The sequence below is a fragment of the Poecile atricapillus genome, chromosome 11 (genome assembly GCF_030490865.1).
Source record: "Poecile atricapillus isolate bPoeAtr1 chromosome 11, bPoeAtr1.hap1, whole genome shotgun sequence".
Classification (NCBI taxonomy): Eukaryota; Metazoa; Chordata; class Aves; order Passeriformes; family Paridae; genus Poecile; species Poecile atricapillus.
Window position 1 is genome coordinate 1,405,185 of NC_081259.1, and position 19,210 is coordinate 1,424,394.

The 19,210-nt window shown below is 40.4% G+C and overlaps 1 protein-coding gene across 3 annotated transcripts in view; it reads right to left on the bottom strand.

Moving 5' to 3' along the window:
- The window catches only part of MAP2K5 (mitogen-activated protein kinase kinase 5), a 133,695-nt gene that overhangs the window by 61,088 nt on the left and 53,397 nt on the right, over positions 1-19,210 (bottom strand). For 2 of the 3 annotated variants that reach the window (XM_058846791.1, XM_058846790.1), the window contains exons 13-16: positions 15,913-15,961; positions 10,241-10,314; positions 9,279-9,329; positions 5,309-5,380 (exon numbers count right to left, since the gene is read on the bottom strand). In XM_058846791.1, coding sequence (XP_058702774.1) covers positions 5,309-5,380; positions 9,279-9,329; positions 10,241-10,314; positions 15,913-15,961 — 246 coding nt within the window. Of the gene's footprint in view, positions 1-4,207; positions 4,675-5,308; positions 5,381-9,278; positions 9,330-10,240; positions 10,315-15,912; positions 15,962-19,210 lie in introns of those variants that run through there. The other variant, XM_058846792.1, reaches the window with a different exon arrangement.

Consider the following 19,210-nt stretch of genomic DNA (forward strand, 5'->3'; position numbering starts at 1 on the left):
GCTCCGTCTCGGTGTAAAAAAAATGATATTAAAAATAAAAAAAAAAATCAAAGCTTAATTCGCCTTAATTAAAGATAATTAGTTTCACTTTGACTTCTTTTAAATATGAGCTGTAGCAAATGCACTGCCAGCTCAAGGCTGCAGACAATCAGGGTTAAATTGCTCCTTTCTGCCTGGCCACAAATCCTGGATATTACCAGGCTTTTACTGCTGCATCTTCAAAGGTGACGCCTTTTCCCAAGGGACAAAGGTGGGCCAGGGCTCTCCAGGGAAATTGGCAGGAGCAAAATCTCCACAAATGCTCCAGGAGGGTTGATTTGATTCCTTGGTGGAGCAGAGAGGTTTCCTGCTTGGTTGTTTGCTGGGTTTAAACTCAGAGGGTTAAATTTGGCTGTGCCGGTGGAAGGGCAGCTCTGACTCTGCTCCTCTCCAGCTCTGCTGGACTGAGGCTTCATCTGCCACTCCCAGCCACTAAATCACGGGAAAAGACACGGAAACTTCAGCATTTTTTGACTCTTTAAGTAGAAACAACGACAGAGAAAGAATAGGAAAGAGTATGCGGAGTGATGGAATCTTGGAATGGTGGGAAGGGACCTTTTAAAGATCCTCTAATCACGTTTTACCACATCTCCCACTTCTCCAATCTTGGAATGGTGGGAAGGGACCTTTTAAATATCCTCTAATCACGTTTTACCACATCTCCCACTTCTCCAAACCCTGTCCAACCTGGCCTGGGCCATCCCAGGGACCCAGGGACAGCCACAGCTTCTGTGCCAAGGCCTCCCCGCCCTCACTCACCCATAAAAACACAAATAACATATTCTATTAAACAACCTTACATATTAAAACCCACATTCCAAACACCCACAGCCCCACATCATCCCTTAATTGTCCCCTCAGCCTGGGTGGAGAACTGGATTATTTATTTCCCTGCCCACAGCGGCCTAGGAGCAATTGCTGAGCGACAACGATCCATCGAGGTCTCAACCCGCGCAAACTGTACCTAAACTTCCACTTTATTGCAGCTTAGTTCACAATCTTCACCTAATATAGGGTTACATCCCAGTGCAGCAGGCGGATAAATCATCCTGGAATATTACTCTGGCTAAGTTTAGCTGGGAGTGGAGCATATGTGCTTCCGAGTCACTGAAGCACAGGCCCATAAAATACACTAATTACTGGAAGTTCTGGTCACTGAGTGATTGATAGCGCTCTGCCAGGCAACTTCAGCTCGTGTGAGGGGCCTCCCCCAGCACACAGCAATTATTAATTCATGACCCAACCCTCAGGCACTGCTCCCTCCACTCCCAATCCCGCCAGCGCCAGGCTGGACATTGTCCGTCCCCACCCCGCTGGGAGAGGAATCGGAGGGAGCGGGCGCTGCTTGGAGAAATCACCCAAAATAGCTCCAGGGAAAGAGAAATAAAAATATAGGCCAGCTTTTCTTCTCTGAGAAGGAGTTTGTGAAGCACAGACCCCGAAAATATTCCTCTCAATGGGAAGGATTGGGGTTGATGAAGGGGTTGAGCACGTGGCAGCTCCTTGTGGTGCCTGAAACCCGGCAGCAACGAGGTGAGGCTCGCTGCAAAATCACAGCAAAAAGCACTTTTTATATCCTTCCTTCCCTTAATCCTAAAGGGAAAATGCTGCTTCTCCTCCACTGGTGAAACCTGAGGCTGTTTCTTCCAGACCACTACAAGAATTTGGCTGTACCACCAAGATCTGGGTTTCAGATTCTTCCTTCACCACCTCACAGAATCCTTTATGTTGGAGGAGACCTTGAGGAGCATCAAGTCCAGCTATTCCCATCACCAAACATCGTCCCCAGAGCACCCCTGGTTTAGCTAAAGGTGTGACCTGATCAAAGAGCACCCACAGAGGAGAAAATCCCAAATCCTGCAGAACCTGCCTGAGATCAGCTCCCAACCCCGACCTCAAACTGTTCCCACTGCCAAGCTGATGTCCCTGATCCCACATTCCAGACTCCTCAGAGGAGATTTGAAACCTCCCCTCCTCCAGCAGGGTCTCCAGAGCAGTTTCACACAGTTAAACATCCTCAAGCCTGAAGTCAGATGCTTTCCTCAGAGCATCCTCTTTGAGCATCTTCCTCCTCCTCTCTGCACCCCCAGCCCCAGTGGGATGAAGAGTCTGAGCTCCACCTTGTTTGATAAGCAACAGCATCGTTGTTTGTTGGGTAATTCCTGATTTTCCCGTGTCTGGGAATGTGCACAGCCACTGAAAAACGCCTGGTGACTTCTCAGAGATCGCTAAGAACCCTTGGAAGCTCTTGCAGACACACAGCTACAGAGAAATCTGCTCACCAAACACTTCAACTTCTCAGCCTGGGAGCTTTAAGAACTAATATTAATCTAACATTAAAACTGATTCACAAACTTATTTTCTCTGGGGGAGACAAGAGGAATAACCTCTGGAAGAAAATCTGATTTTCAGAGGAGAACACAGAGGACAGTGGAAAGCAGAGACTGGGATGTGACACAGAAGGAGAAGCAAAAAGCCAAGTCCTGAGCTTCTAATTCCAAAATTGACTTGGCTTTGGGCATCAGCAAATTGCTTTCACTTCCTGAATTTAAATATAACACCAAGTCTACCTGGAGATAAAATGATAAATATCACAGAATCCAGGGATGAGGCGGCTTGGGAAGGACCTTAAAGCTCATTTCCTGTGGACAGGGAACCTTCCAGTACCCCAGGCTGCTCCAAACCCCTCCAACCCAACCCTGATGCCGCAATTAAACCTCAACCAGATGGATTTGGATGTGGATATGACACGGATTTGATCCTCCCTTGGATGTTCTGGAGTTCACTTGTGGAGAAGAACCAGGGGAAGGTGGGATCAGAGTCACACTGGAGAGAGAAATGGGGAATATTGGGCAATTTAATTTCTCCTCCCATGCTCTTGGAGAGAGGGAATGGGTTCCAGAGCTCCCTCAGCCCCAGCCCAGCCTGGATGTGTTTTATGACCGAGTTATAAACCCTTGAAAAGCAGCTTTTAGAAATGAAAATGCTGACACAGTGTTCAGTGTAGTGACAGCAATGGCACGGGTTTAAATTGAACTCGCTTTGTCAAGCCAAGAGCACTTAAATAAAACACGGGAAAACCTCATGGAAACACACAAACTATTTGTGGTGGAACACTTTGAAACAGTTTTTCCAGGTTATGGATTAAATTCCATTCCCTTCAGAAAAATCCTGAAGGAAGAAAGGCAAACTCCAAAAAAAATGAAGTAACAAAAGATATGATAAAAATGATAATAATAACGATGATTATAATAATGATGATGATATAGCTGCGTATCTAAATTTATTATATTTCAATTGAATTTTTAATTTATTCATTTTTTTATTTCTGAGGGGATGACTGAGCACCCTCAGACCCTTCCTGCCTCAAAGGGAAGAGGAGGAACACTCCCCATTTCTCAAAGCTTAGGCAGGACTCCCATCCCATCCCCTCTGTCCTACCAACTCTTTTTGGGGCAGTTTCCTCACCCTCCCAAACAACACTCCCCCTTCTCATCACACACAGCTTTGCAGCAAAGAAATTCCAGACATTTGAAGGGCTCAGAAGAGCAGGAAAGGAAATGAGAAGATTTACTGACAATTTGATATCCTCACACAGCAGCACAGCCCTGGCTGCCTCCATCCCACCAGACTTTTCTTTTAAATTAACGTGGTGCCAACAGCGAGGTGTGGGGTTGGAGCCTGACTTTAGAGTGCAGATGATTTTAAATCCCACAGCAAACACCAGCTCTCCCCTTTTTAACAGCAACAAGAAGTGTCTCCACTCCCAATCCCCACGTCAACAGGGTGTTACTTTAATGACAGTGACCTTGCTTGGCTCTTGGAGCACCTTTTTCACCTTTTTGGAGGCGTTTTTCTAAGGCACTGTCCCTGTTTTCATCATTTAACATCACTCAGAGCACTTCAATCAAGCTGGTGCTGGTGGGGAGAGGTCTCAGGGGAGCAGCTGACAAACCAATTAACAAAGCACCCAGACCCAAACCAGCTCCTGCACATCTGGTTCAGGAGAAATCCGGGGGAGAAAAAGGTTGGGAAGGTGTAAAAGCAGAGGAGGGAATGCAAATGAAAGGAGTTTTACCAATAAAATTCAGCTTGCACGTGGAGTTGATGAGCAGCCACTAACAAGCCTAAAATGAACCCCAAAGACTGAGCTGCTGGGGCACAGCTTTTCATTCAGGGAAATGCTTTATTTATCAAGTCCTGCATCTATTCACCGAGAACACAACACCCAGCTCTTCCTGGAGTACAATCTCAGCCCTTTTTTTGGCTAGAATGATTGAGAGAGCGTAAGGATTTGGTCTGTATCCATCCCAAAATCCTGAGTGAGGGCTCTCACCCCCACTCAGAGGTGCAGTGAAACAAATGAGGAGCTCTCCCTCCCCTGGGACACGTCCAGGATTGTCACCCCTGTCACTCAGAGCTGGCTTCACACGCTGCTTTAGCACACCTCAAAACTCACCACGGGCACCTGGGTTCAAAGGGCTTGGGCAAGGAACTCCTGGTGTGAAAATGTAAAAATTCTGGGCTCCAAAATAGGAAATCTGCCAAGATTCAGCGCTGAGACTGCTCAACTTCTGCCTCATCTTCTGCTAAAAATGTTGATTACAGTTCACTTAAAGGGATGTCCAGATTCACCTTAGTGTGAGGAAAGATGGGGAGAAAAGGGGGAGAAAAGGGGGAGAAAAGGGGGAGAAAAGGGGGAGAAAAGGGGGAGAAAAGGGGGAGAAAAGGGGGAGAAAAGGGGGAGAAAAGGGGGAGAAAAAGGGGGAGGAAAAGGGGGAGAAAAGGGGGAGAAAAGGGGGAGAAAAGGGGGAGAAAAGGGGGAGAAAAGGGGGAGAAAAGGGGGAGAAAAGGGGGAGAAAAGGGGGAGAAAAGGGAGAGAAAAGGGAGAGAAAAGGGAGAGAAAAGGGAGAGAGAAAAAAGAAAGGGAGAGAGAAAAAAGAAAGGGAGAGAGAAAAAAGAGAGAAAAAAGGGAATGAGAAATAAAAAAAGAAAGGAGGAAAGGAAAAAGGAAAAAGAAGGAAAAAGGAAAAAGCCTCCACACACCGGGCCCTACTTCCTACTCAAACATGGAATTTTATTTAAGACCTCAAATGAACAAACCCATTCTAAATACAGCCAAAATTAGCAACAGGTAGAAGCACGTGAATATACAGGGGATTTAAAGAGTAAACAACAATTAAATGAAAATGTTTGGAGGTTATTTTGATGTTAAAGAGTTAATTTGAGCTTTGCAACGTGCATGGGAACAGGAGAACTGTCTGCATACCTCCATGAAGGAAATCCCCAGGCTCCAAACATCCGAGTGAATCCCGTACTGCTCTCCTGAAATCCTCTCAGGCTGTGAAGAAAAGGAGAGGAACAACTCCTGAGCCTTGTAAACAGACAGGGATTCTGCTCCAAAGCTGCTCCAGGGCAAGGAATGGGAAAAATCATGGAATATTTTGAGTTGGGAGGGATCTATGGGGTCAAATTCCAGCTCCTGGCCTCGCACAGACATCCCAAAATCCCACCCTGGGCATCCCTGGATGCACAAACACTCCCTGGGGAGCCTGGTCAGTGCCCCAACAGCCTCTGGGGAAAGAAACTTCTCCTAAAATCCAATTTAAACCTGCCCTGGCCCAGCTCCAGCCATTCCCTGGGGTCTCAACAATTCCAGAGCAGAGATCGGAGCTGCCCCTCGGGAAAAGACACCAAAAAACCACCGAGATGCTTCAAAGCTTCCCTTTGGAAATTCAGGGGAATTCAGGGATTCTCCAGGAAAATCTGTGTCCCTGCACCTCGTGAGGTTGGCCTTGGATTTGTGTTTGGGTTGTTGAATCCAAAGGGAAAACCAAGGGCTGCTGCACCAGAGCAAAGCACCAGGTCAAGTCGAGAGAATCCAATTTTCCACTTCCCTCCCCAAATCCAGGCACCACAGCAAAGGAAAAAAAAAAATAAATAAAATTCCCAGTGTGGAGTCCAGAGGTTGGGGAATATCTACAGTTAAAAAGCAAAGTTACTGAAGCCAAAGGAATCACCACACGGTGGCAATTTGATTTTATTTTATATACTTCTTAATTTTCGGCTTTTTGACCTGTAAGAAAATAAAAAAAAAACCAAAAAAAAACCCCAAAAAACCCAGCTCCAAACTCTTAATAGCAGGTTTAATGCCTCTCATGAAAGGGAGTGCTGTAAAAAATATCTGGTTTTTACTTGAAAGCTACAATTTAAGCATTTCCAAGGTCAAGTACAGCATGAAATGCAACAATAAAAGGCTCCCTGAGACTCCTCTCCCCACTGTGCTGTTAATGCACCTGTCTGGCCCAGCCACCTACAAAGGATTTTCAGTCTTTAATAATCCAGAGACCTTTGTTGGAAAACAAACTCCCAAATTAGTGCCAGCCCAAGGTGGTTTTTTTTGGATGTTTACCCTGTGCTGCTACTCCCAGGTCAGGAGCTTTTATCACAGTGTGAATGTTAAATAAAAACCACATTTCTGCCCTGTATTCCCTCCAAAAATAACCTTCCAAACCCCCCAAAAAAATACAATTTCAAGCTTTTTGACCAAATCTCGTTTGTGAGTGACCCCGTAAAATTTATCTTAATTTATTGAGTATAATTAACCTAAATCAGCACAAATTAGAAATGTTTGTGACAGCACCGCGTGGGGTTTTTTTAGGCTGGAAGATTTTTATACTGACAAGTTTTTATAGTGAAATAAATAAAAACCACGCTGCTGCCCCGTATTCCCTCCAAAAATAACCTTCCAAACCCCAAAAAAACCCCAAAATTTCAAGCTTTTTGACCAAATCTCGTTTGTGAGCAACCCCATAAAATTTATCTTATTTTTTTTTAATTTGAGTATAATTAACCTAAATCAGCACAAATTAGAAATGTTTGCGACAGCACCACGTGGTTTTTTTTTTTTTTAGGCTGTAAGATTTTTATACTGACAAGTTTTTATAGTGAAATATTTTTCATCTCCTCACAAAGATGCAGATGTGCAGCCAAAATTAATTTTATAATGTGATTATGGGATGTGCTAAGCTGGCCCAAGCAAGGTGGTGACACCCACCCCATTTTTGGGGCCCTTCCTGAGCCACCAAATGAGATTTATAATTCAAATGTGAATTTATAATTATTAAATGTAATTATATTAATATAATATTAATATTAATTAATAATAATGAAATAAAATTATTCTTCACACATTAAATTATTCTTCTTAAAGTCCAAGCTTTAAACAGCAACTTCTAGTGAGGAATTGTGGGTTCACAAAAGATGAATAATAAATAAATTAGGCAAATGATAAATGAAATAGGAAAAGAATTTGACTTTTGAAATAAAAGATGGATTTAGAAGTAGGGGGAAAAAAAAGAGGAAAATAGGAATAACAGATTTATCAAGGGTGTGACACGTGGATCACTCTAAATACACAGCCCAAAGTATTTTCTCCTCAGAATTTCTCCAACTGATTGTTTTTTCATCCACTCTCTTTTTTTTTCTGTACAAAATGCTGATGACATGATTTTAGAGAAAACACGTTTTTAATTTCTCAATCAAAAAGCTTTCATTTTTCTCTAAAAAAATCCCCCCAAAAAATCCCAAAAAAGCTTTTTTTTAACTTTTTTTTTTTTTCCAAGAAAACCTAAATTTTTTCAAGAGTTTCAAATTCACTGCCAGTCTGCCAAATGGGTGAAGCAAAGCTTACGACCTTCATTATTTTTTGAGGTCTTGCCTGGAAATTCGATGACAACAAACGACTCAATCATGAAGCAAATCCATTTGAACACAGAAAATCAGATGGAGCACATCTTGAGCTTAAACTTCTGATTCACAATTAAGAGATGGAGGCACCACAATCATCAAGAAAGTCAAAAAAAAAAAAAAAAGTAATTTATTTAATGTACACCTGGGATAGAGAAGTGTAATCTTGGTTTGGGCACTAAAAGCATAATTCAATTTAATTCTCAGCCCTGCTTAAGACCAGTTTGAAGCAACAGCTGAGTTGGAAAAGTTGATTTATTTGAAGCTGTTTCAAATTTTGTTTTTTGTTTTGGTTTTTTTTTTGTCTGGATCTCCGTGTCCTGGTTATTTTAAATTTTTTTTTTAACATATTAAAAATGATATTTTTTAGTTAAAAAACCCCATTTTCCTGCAGAGTATTCTGATGACACAGGACAGCCCAAGTCTTTCTAGGATGGTGACTTGAGCCTTTCAGAAGCCACACAATGAGCACACCTCGAGTGGAAAAGCACTTAGCAAATAAATGGGCGCCCTGACGAGAAAAATCAGAATAAAAAACCCACCTGAAAGCGATTAAAGGTCATGGATTTCTCCCTCCCCTTCCCTGAGGTTTGAAAAACACGAGCATCAACCACTTTGTGCTGTTTATCTTTTTATTTTTAAGCCAGTTTCTTTTCTCATCAACAGCAGGAGCAGTGTGCTGGGAGAATTTGAATGGCCAAAAAAATAAAGAGTTGGTGAAGTGCTTTAAAAACCGAGGGGTTTTCACCAATGAAATGGAGAATTGAAAAGGATCCAATGGATCTGATGGAAAATCCACTCTGATTTGTGCAGTTCTCTCTTCAGGCTGGCACTTGGCAGCTCTGAACCCAAACCCTGCCCTAAATGATGCATCCTCAGCTAAGAGAAAATTTAAAAAAATGGAATTTTAGGGGCTTTTAATGTACAGGAACAGGATAAAAGCGGTCTTGTGTTAACAAAGACTGATCAAAATTTGTAGAGAAAAGTAGAAGTACTGATGACTTCCTGCATTCTGAATTAAAAACTTGCACTTTAATGCCCTTATTTTATCAATCCCAATGTTTTTAGCTCCAGATTTCCATGGGAAACGCTCCCATGGGATCCTTGGGAACGCCCAACAACCTCTGCACAGGCTGAAATGCTTCCCTAAACTCCAGCATTCCCAAAAAACTTTGGGAATGGCTTGGGGCTGCCAGTGACCTGCAAAGAGCCACAAGCTGAGTGAAAATCTGGATTTTTCCTGAACCTCCAACTGGCTCTCCCTGTTCTGTTTTCAGCGAAAAACAACTGAAAATAAATTAAAAAAAAAAACACTTTTCCAAATTTCTCCTCCCTCTCAACAAGAAGTGGAGCTGCACCACGGGATGAGGGGAAAGGATGGGAAGAGATGGAGTTTTGAGGAGTGATTTAGGATCTATCCTGTGTTAAACATGAGGAGGGAGAGGACAAATAATCCCATTTAAACGTTATTCCTGCATAAATCCACTTACCGCCATATAAGCATTTGTTCCGACATACGTCTTGGCTATGGAATTCACCAGCTATCAGACAAAACAGGCTGTTAGAACAATATAAAGATAATGTGGAAATAAAATGGGCAATTATTCCTCATTTAACCTACAATCATCATCCCTATAAATCAACTAAAAATGATGTAAAAAAAGGGAAGGGATTTATCCGGCAAGGCGTTAAAAATGATTAAATCTCGCCTGGGTTGGGGAATGAGGATTCCAATTTAAACGAGAGCTGCATTACAGTTTATGGCAGATAACCTTAAACAATTGTGTTAAACAGGATGCTTCTCGTTTTAGTACCCCAAACCAGTCTGATATAAAAAGTGAATTAAGAGGGAGTAGGATCAACTCATTTTTTATTTTTTTTTTTTTTTTAGTCAGATGTGAATAAAGCCCCAATTCATCCCTTAAATGCTGGAGGGACAACAGAGCCTGCCAGCCCATAATACAAGGCTGACCTTCTCTTTGGGCTTGGTGTTTGGCTGAGAGGAAAAAGGTGCTGAAATTCAAATCAACAGCACAGCCAGCTCATGGGTCACTAGCAGAGAAGTCCTCCAGGGAGGCCCAAAATGGAAATTAATTAAAATTTGTGCTGCTCATTGTCAAAGCCCACCACTATTGTTGCTCCCAATATTAATTTTTATTGTGGGCCAGTTGGGCTCCCCAGACACGTCCCTTGCTCTGCCCTCCCTTTTGTCTGGGCAAAAGGCTCCCAGATCAAAGCTGCATTTCAATGAAGTTTGCTATTGGTAAGTAGTAATTACAATATCAGCAGTTTTTACTGTCATTAAACAATGAACAATCATATTCAGATGAAGGAAAAGTCGCCCAGAGATTAAAAATGAAAAGGGTTGTCCCAGCAGAGAGGGGTTTGCTGTGGGGCTGCCAGGTGATTTTGACACCAGGAAGGGAATTTATGCAAAAAAGGGGGAATTTACCTGGGTGCTGACCCCAAAGTCACAGAGCTTCACCTGGCCACGGGTGTTCACCAACATATTGGATGGTTTCACATCTGTTTTGGGGAAAAAAAACACGTTATTTGCATGATCTGGATAATAAATACAGAATATCTTGGATTGGAAGGGAGCCACATCAAAATCCAGCTCCTGGCTCTGCACAGGACAGCCCCAAATGCCCAGGGAGCATTGGGAATGTGGCTTTTGAGAGGAAATATTGTAAATATCTACTTCAAATGTGCTGGTTTGTAAGTCAGCAGGCACAGATAAAATTCCATAAATATAAAAAAATAGAAAATATATAGAAAATATAAAATATATAAAAATATATAAAAATATAAAAATATTAAAAATATTAAAATATAAAAATATATAAAAATATATTAAAATATAAAAATATATTAAAATATAAAAATTATAAAAATATAAAAATATAAAAATATAAAAATATAAAAACATTAAAATATAAAAATATATTAAAAATATATTAAAATATAAAAATATTAAAAATATAAAAATATAAAAATATAAATATATAAAAATATTAAAAAATATAAAAATATATTAAAAAATAAAAAAAATATATTAAAAATATAAAAAAATATAAAATACCTCCTCTCCACACAGATTTAATATGGTATTTACGCAGATGACTTTATACAATACTAAAAATCCACATTATTAAACCTGCAGGTGACACCAACCTGGAACAGACCCCAAGGAAAAGAACTCACAGGGATTTTAACAAACTGCAAAATCAGCCCCAAAAAAAGGCTGGAATTCCATAGGGACAGATGGAAGTGGAATATTTGGGCAAGGATTAATCCTGCAGCTCTGCTTTGTGCACTTTTTCTCAGAGCTTCTGGCTCCACATCCACGTTTTAGAGCTTCTGCAGAGCCCTAAAATCATCAGCCAACCCCATCCCAGCAGAGGAATCATCAGTGTCCATCCCAAAAGCAGGGAAAATATCCTGATGCTGATGCCAGAGGAAATTGCTGTAAAAGCAACATGGGAATAAACTCCTGAACATCCAGTGCAAGTGCACTCAGGAAAAGAACTCACAGGGATTTTAGCAAACTGCAAAAATCAGCCTGAAATGAAGATGGAATTCCATAAATAAACCATTGATAAAATAAAAATAATAATAAAAAAATTAATTAAAATATAGTAATAAATATAAAAATAAAATATAATAAAATGTAATAAATATAATAAAATGTAATAAAAATATAATAAATATAATAAATATATCATTATAATATATTATATAATATATAATATATAATATACAATATATAACATATAATATACAATAAATAATATATAATATATAACATATGATAATAATAAAAATAAAAATATCAAAATATAAAAAATAATAATAGTAATAGTAATAATAGTAATAATAATAATGATAATGATAATAATAATAGTAATAATAATAACAATAATAATAATATTAATAATAATAATAACAATAATAATAATAATAATAATAATAATAATAATAATAATAATAATAATAATAATAATAATAATAATTTTAATCCTCCCAAAATCAGAGTATCAATACAAATCTCCTGATGCTGAGTCCCCCAAAGGAAGTGGGTGCAAAATAAAACCAAGATGGGAATAAACCCCACATCCAGCCTGGCTTTAGAGCAGGAAACATTGAACATCTTTGCTGTTCCAGGGATGCCAGCAGGGGAGCAGAACGTTCACGTTACAGCCTGGCTTGGAACATGGCAAGATTAGAGCCTGGCTTTGCCTAATCACTGCTTTCTTCTGTCAAAATGGATTAAAAGCAACAGCTTGAATCAGTGCCTCCTCTAAAAGTGAGCACTGGTTGGGGGCAGATGGATGAAACCCAACTAGAAAAGAACCTAATTTTGTTTATCATTAGGTTTGCCTTGGTTTAGCAGCTGTTTCCTGGTGCCACAGGAGCTGCCTTAATTTGTCTCTGCGATGTAGAAACGTAGAACCTCAATTAAGGAGCTGATTAAACGCTGGCCTGTATTCCAGCTGAAAAATCCAGACTAAAAATGGGAGCATCCAGGAGATCCTACAGACCCCAGGTGGGTCAGTACTTTTAAAAGTGAGGCAGCAACACTGCTGGCACTGTAATTTCTGTAAATTCTGTAAATTCTGTAAATTCTGTCATTTCCCCCCCAAAAAAACCCAGTCCTGAGCATCCAGAGCCTCAGTTTGTGTTTGCTGATCTCCATCTTTAGGAATTCAAGCCACGTGCTGCACTTTTGATGGAGTTTTGCCTCCTCTGGAGCTGAGTGACTTTGCTAAATCCAAGCAGGCAGAGGGCAGAGGCTCTCTCCTGAATCCTGAGCAGAATGAGGTGCAGAATATTCCTGTCTCACCTTCTTCCTAAAAATCTGGAGCCACCTCTGAGCTGGGCTTGGCTGGAATGAGCCCAGCCCCAGGAGCTGCAGCACACAGGGAATGCTGATATTCCAGCATGTCCAGCTTTTAGGGGAAAACTGAGCATAATCAGTTCTGTTTTTAGTTGTAGCAAAAAGGATCCCCAAATCCTTCCACAAAGCTGCAGACAGAAAATCCTAACGGGAAGAAAGCACTGGGTAATTGGCTAATTGGTAATTAAGGGACCCTGCAGAGCAAGGGGCAGTCAAACAAACCCTGTAAGGGCAAATCCAAGCTGTCCTTCCAGCAGAATTCAACAGCACCACAAAAAAAAACCCAGGGAATTTAATCAAGTATTTGCTGTACATTCCAATGGTTGTGTTCATTTCCTCAGAAAGAAAAGGAAGTGACAGCACAAAATATCTGATACTGAAAGCAGGGAGGAAAATCAGCTCATCAGCAAATCAGCCTTTTGGTCTCATCACCCACTTCAGTTAATGGGTTAAATATTTTTTTGGGTTTGGGAAACGAGTGTGCATAAATAATGTTCTGCACCATCTGCTTGTGATTAATATTAGTGTTGAGAAGTGAAAGAATTTAAACAAGAGCCAAAAGGGGTCATTATGCTCCCATTACCAGGGCTTGCTTAATACAAATGATTTCTATGAAGCATCATTATAGAGGATGAACAAGTTCTCCTCCTGATGGAGCTGCCTGAGTAGTTTCACCTCTCTGCAAACAAACAGGACCTCCAAGCTCTTACTCACCAGTAAATAGAACCATCAGAGGTTCAGCTTTTTGAACACCAAACATTTCACTCCTTGGTGGCATTGAAAAATAAACAGATTCATGATTGTGTGAGGGAGGGGAAAAAAAATAAAAAGAAATAAAATAAAAAAAAAAAAGCCCTGAGATGCTTTAAAAGCTGTCTCTTGACTTCTCCTGGCTTTTAAAAACAGCAAACAGCAACAGGCCAGGTTCAAGGAAGGCAGCAGCGTGGTTTGGCAGGGGCCAGGTTTATTTCTTTTTTTAAATAAGCCTTAAGTGGTCTATAAGTGGGCAAGCCTGTGTTTAGGTTTACACACAGACATAAATAAATGTGTGGAAGCACAGAATCCTGGGAAGGCTGGGGTGAGAGGGGATCTTAAAGCTGATCCTGTCCCTCCCTGCCATGGGCAGGGACAGCTTCCACCATCCCAGGTGGATAAATCCACAAACAGCCCTGGATTTGTGTCTGTGTCTCGTTAGGTGGCCCTAATGCTGATTACATCCCCCAGAGATAAAACAGGAGAGGGGGGAGAGTCAAATGTGCAGCTCTGGACATCTTTGGTGAAATCCTCAGCAAACAATCACCGCTGGGAAGATGGGAATGCTCCCCAGTGCCTGTCCCAGAACAAAGAGGAGTGGAAGATCCTTGGATTGGTGATATCCTGGGGGAAAAGGAGATGCTCTGAGTGATGCACAAACCTCCTCCTGCCACACAGCAGGAGATCTCCACATCCTCCATTCTCCCTCATTTCAACTGAAGTTCACTTCCACAACTTCCATTTGAAACCTAACCTGGAACTGAGGTGCCCAAACCATGAAACAAATATAAATATAAATATAAATATAAATATAAATATAAATATAAATATAAATATAAATATAAATATAAATATAAATATAAATATAAATATAAATATGTAATATATAGGAACACCCCCAACACTCACAGAGGCAAGCACACCAGTGCAGCTCAGTACAATTAAACACAAGTGGGTAACATTGATTTCCTGCACTTCCTTTAATAAGCAGGTGTGAACAAAGCAAAACACAGCAGATAAAATGCACACGGTCTATACTTATTCTTGAACCTAACAGATTTTGGTTTGTCTTTAGACAAACTTTGACTTTGTACATGATTAGACTTGTTTAATTGCTAATTCTGTTTTAAATCTAAGTTAATTTCTCATTACCCTTCCATTTCTACTTCTTATCCTCTGGGGAAAAGAGCACACTTATCATTGGGACATTCTCACATCTTCCAAGGAAGTGGTGGAGGTGTTAATCTTATGTTTATGTTTGATGTGGGTGTGATGACTCCAGCTCGGGGTTTATTAATATGCACGGCTATCACCTCATTAGTTGCGAGGTTTGTTTTGAAGTGAAGCTGTAATATTTGCTGAGATGTCTGATCTGCAATAAAAGACTTGCTCATTGTTTGGTTTCCTGGGCTTTAATTCCCTGCTCCAGGCACACAGCTCTGCCCCAGGACTGCTTCACCCCTTCCCTGGAAATTCCTGACTCTCCTGCTCGAAAATCAGGAGTCAAAATTCCTTCTTTTACCTCTGAGCATCAAAACCAGCTGAAGGACATCACCTGGAGAAATAATCACCTGCCTGCCATTCCATCCCTCTGTCCCTGCTTTGAAGATACAGGAATTTACATTTTCTGAACCCTAAAAATGGGTGAAATGATACAATTCTTGGGGAAGCTGCTGAACCTGGAGTGCTCGCTGTGCCCTCCACGGCATTCTGCAGTGCTGGGTCAATCCAGCAACAGAGCAAGGCCAGAAAAATCAGAAGAGTGATGAAAAATCACTTTCTGAGCTTTTCCTCAGACCACAGCAAAGACCAAACATCATTCATCAAAATCCCAGAGCTGCTCCTCAATCAAGGCAAGGAAACCCAGGCAGGAGAGGAGATTTTTTTCTAGTGGCACAGCAAAAATCTGAAGCAGGTTCTAAACGTACAGCAGCACAACAGAAGAGTTTAATAAAAAAAAAATGCCCCAACTCAGCTACAGGAAAGAGAATAAAGAGCAAAACCCAAAAGTGACTTATGTCCAAGCAGGTTGAAAGCCTTTAACTGTCCCTGACCATGGATGGGGACACGATTTTAAAGACCTGAGCCTCCAGCAACATCTGTGGCTGTCACATGAGATTTCTGAAGCACCAAAGAAAACTCCTTTTTCTGTATCCAAAAACTCCTATTTTCTGTATCCAACACCACTCAAACATCTCATTTCCATGCTGATTTTTCCACCAGGCACCTGTTTGCAACCCTAAGCTTTTAAATCCCTGTAAAAATTCATTTCTCTCTTCAGTCCTTTTCAGGGGAGGAGGGAGGGCAGTAAAAGAGCAATAAAAATGTTTTACAAGGAAGTCTGCAAGGTTAATGAGTAAGATTCATTCTGCACAAGCCCACTGGACTCAAAGCAGATGTTTGCTTGGTCAAGTGTCTTTGGAGAAAAGTGGTGTTAAAATTTCATTGGGGGACAGAAAACATCTGCTACTCACCTCTGTGTAAAATCTTCAGGCTCCATAAATAGGTCAGGCCTTTCACAACCTTTAGGTGAAAGAAAGAAAAATCACATTTTAGGGATTCCTGAAAGGAAAAATTCCACATTTCAGCTGGGGTGGGAGGTCAGAGAACCCAGCTGTAAGAATGAAGGGCAGGACCACAAAAAGGGGAGACCCCACCTCCCTCCCCTGCTAAAAACCTGCAGCAGGTCCTTTATTAATGATTTTTGATTATTAAAAATGCATTTAAAGGCCTTTACCAATACACCAATTATTAATACACAAATTAATTTTCCCCCAGCACCTGTAAGCTGAGCTCACACTGAATCCCTTCAGGCATCTCAGTGAATCTTTAATTCACCTGTCAGTGCTGGGCTGCTCAGAATCCTGAAGGCCAAAGGATGGAAAGCAAAAAAATCTCTAAATAACCTCTTCCACTTCATCCTCCCTTCCCTTTTTTCCATTTGCTCAATCCTGTGCCTTTTCCTTAACTTTCCTGGCTTTTATTTACTCAGTGCAAATGTGGAACTTTTCTTCCTGAGCTGTAGAAATTCCCTGATTCTCCTCTCATTTTGGACCAAACACAAATCCTGCTGCATCCCACAGCAGGGAAATTCCAGCTTCTAAAACACAGTTCCTGAAAGTAAATCCAGCTCCTAAAATACAATTCCTACAGGTAAATCCTAAAACACAATTCCTACAGGTAAATCCAGCCCCTAAAATACAATTCCTACAGGTAAATACAACTCCTAAAACATAATTCTTACAGGTAAATCCTAAAATACAATTCCTACAAATCCAGCTCCTAAAACACAATTCCTACAGGTAAATCCTAAAATACAATTCTTACAAATAATTCCAGCTCCTAAAACACAATTCCTATAGGTAAATCCAACTCCTAAAACACAATTCCTATGGGTAAATCCTAAAACACAATTCCTACAGGTAAATCCAGCTCCTAAAATACAATTCCTACAGGTAAATCCTAAAATATAATTCTTACAAATAAATCCAGCTCCTAAAACACAATTCCTACGGGTAAATCCTTAAACACAATTCCTACAGGTAAATCCAGCCCCTAAGATACAATTCCTATAGGTAAATCTAACTCCTAAAACATAATTCTTATAGGTAAATCCTAAAATACAATTCCTACAGGTAAATCCTAAAATACAATTCTTACAAATAATTCCAGCTCCTAAAATACAATTCCTACAGGTAAACCCAACTCCTAAAACACAATTCCTATGGGTAAATCCTAAAATACAATTCCTACAGGTAAATCCAGCTCCTAAAATACAATTCCTATAGGTAAATACAACTCCTAAAACACCATTCCTACAGGTAAATCCAGCCCCTAAAGTACAATTCCTACAGGTAAATCTAACTCCTAAAACATAATTCTTATAGGTAAATCCTAAAATACAATTCCTACAGGTAAATCCAGCCCCTAAAGTACAATTCCTACAAATCCAACTCCTAAAACACAATTCCTACAAATCCAACTCCTAAAACACAATTCCTACAGGTAAATCCAGCCCCTAAGATACAATTCCTACAGGTAAATCTAATTCCTAAACCTGGGCAAGTTTCAAAATTTGCTCCCTCCAGCACCAAAGCTGCCAAAGCCAAACTCCAAACCCCAGCCCAAAATTGAACCAAACCACTTCAACCACTGCTGCCCTTCCCAGCCCATCCCTGCTGCCTCCTTTAAACACTTTCCATCCCTGAGGAGAAATTTAATTCCATTTCCAAGACGTTTTCCTCATGGATCTCCAGAACAATGAAGCGTTTCTGACACTGCTGAAGTTGTTTGAATTCTGCAGTCAAGACAATTACATTTTTTTTTGTGCTCTGAGTAGGCCAAAATGAAATTATTTGTGTTGCAGTGATCAAGCAGAAGTGCTAAAAATGATACAGAGTGAAAGCAGAGAGCACAGTAATTTTCTGCCTTCCTCCTGGATTAGAAACTCTTTCAAAATTTAAAATTTATTCTGTAAGGAAAATGATGTTGGTGCAATCAGATTGGTAAAACAAATAACCATGGTGGATCCCAAATGAATTGTTCCAGGAGATAATTCCTCCCTCAGACTCACTCCAAACCAAATTATCTGCTGGCCTCAGATCCTTTTTACCTTTAATGAAAGTTTTGGTCAAATTCTGCCCACCCAGGGGTGTTGCTTGATCACCTCAAGCCTTTCAAAACCCTTGGATTTGATGATTTTAAAGGCTTTTTTCCAACTTTCATCCTTCTAGGATTCCATGGCTTACGTAAAGCAAATGGAAATTCTATCCACAGAGTTTTGACATAATAATAATGCAGTTACAGTAATAGTAATAATGAAAATAATAATAATTAAATATAATAATACGGTAATACTAATAATTAAAATAATAAAGGATCAATGCAAAAATAAATCAAGGAGATTTCAAGCTTCCTCTGATGGCCAAAGGGATTTTCAGGACAGTAAGCTCTTTGATTATTAAAAATGTATTTAGACTATTGAAAATATTTAAAACCATAGGAAATAATTTAGTTTAAAGCAAGCATCCATTTAAAAAAAATAAAATAAAAAAGGAGAAACATTTCTCATGAAATAAATCAACGGCTGGGAGTTATTAAACATCTTTATTATGGAACAAGTGCTGGGCAAGCAGTGAGGGAAGCCGTGGAATTAACCAAACTCTCCCTTCAGATTCTCTGGGTGCACAAAGGAATAAAAAAAAGGAGTTTTTTCCCTTTATCCTGGGCTGTAAATCTGCTCACAGGAGCCCCCCCAGATGGACTCACCTCGTTATTCACTCCCCTTACATTTGCCTGTTAGGGAAGGACTCTCAAGCATTAAATACCATTCTAAAACTGGAAGGGAGATTCTTTTGAGTGAAGCTGGAGCAGGAATTATTGGCATTCAGCAAAGGAGGTTTTTACAACAATGCCTTGACAAAGCCTTGACACAAAAAGTGCTTCCACCTGCTGTCAATCACTCTCTCTGCTGACAGTTCAAGTGCACATCCTTTCAGGGAGAGCTTCAATCAACAGCGGCGCTCAAAACACGGAGCACAATGTCACTGCCTCAGAAATGGAAGGGAAAATAAATGTGTGAAGTGGCAAAGCCAAGGGAGAGAGGGTTTTACACCCCCAGCCACAGCAGCAGCCACAGCGGCGCTCTGGGCCTCCCAAAAATCTGATTTTCCTTCAGGAAAATGCTCCTCACTAATAAAAACAGGAGGGAGGAGGGAGATTTTGAGAAAGATTTTGGAGAGATTTCTCCTTCTCGCTGATGGGGTCTCACAG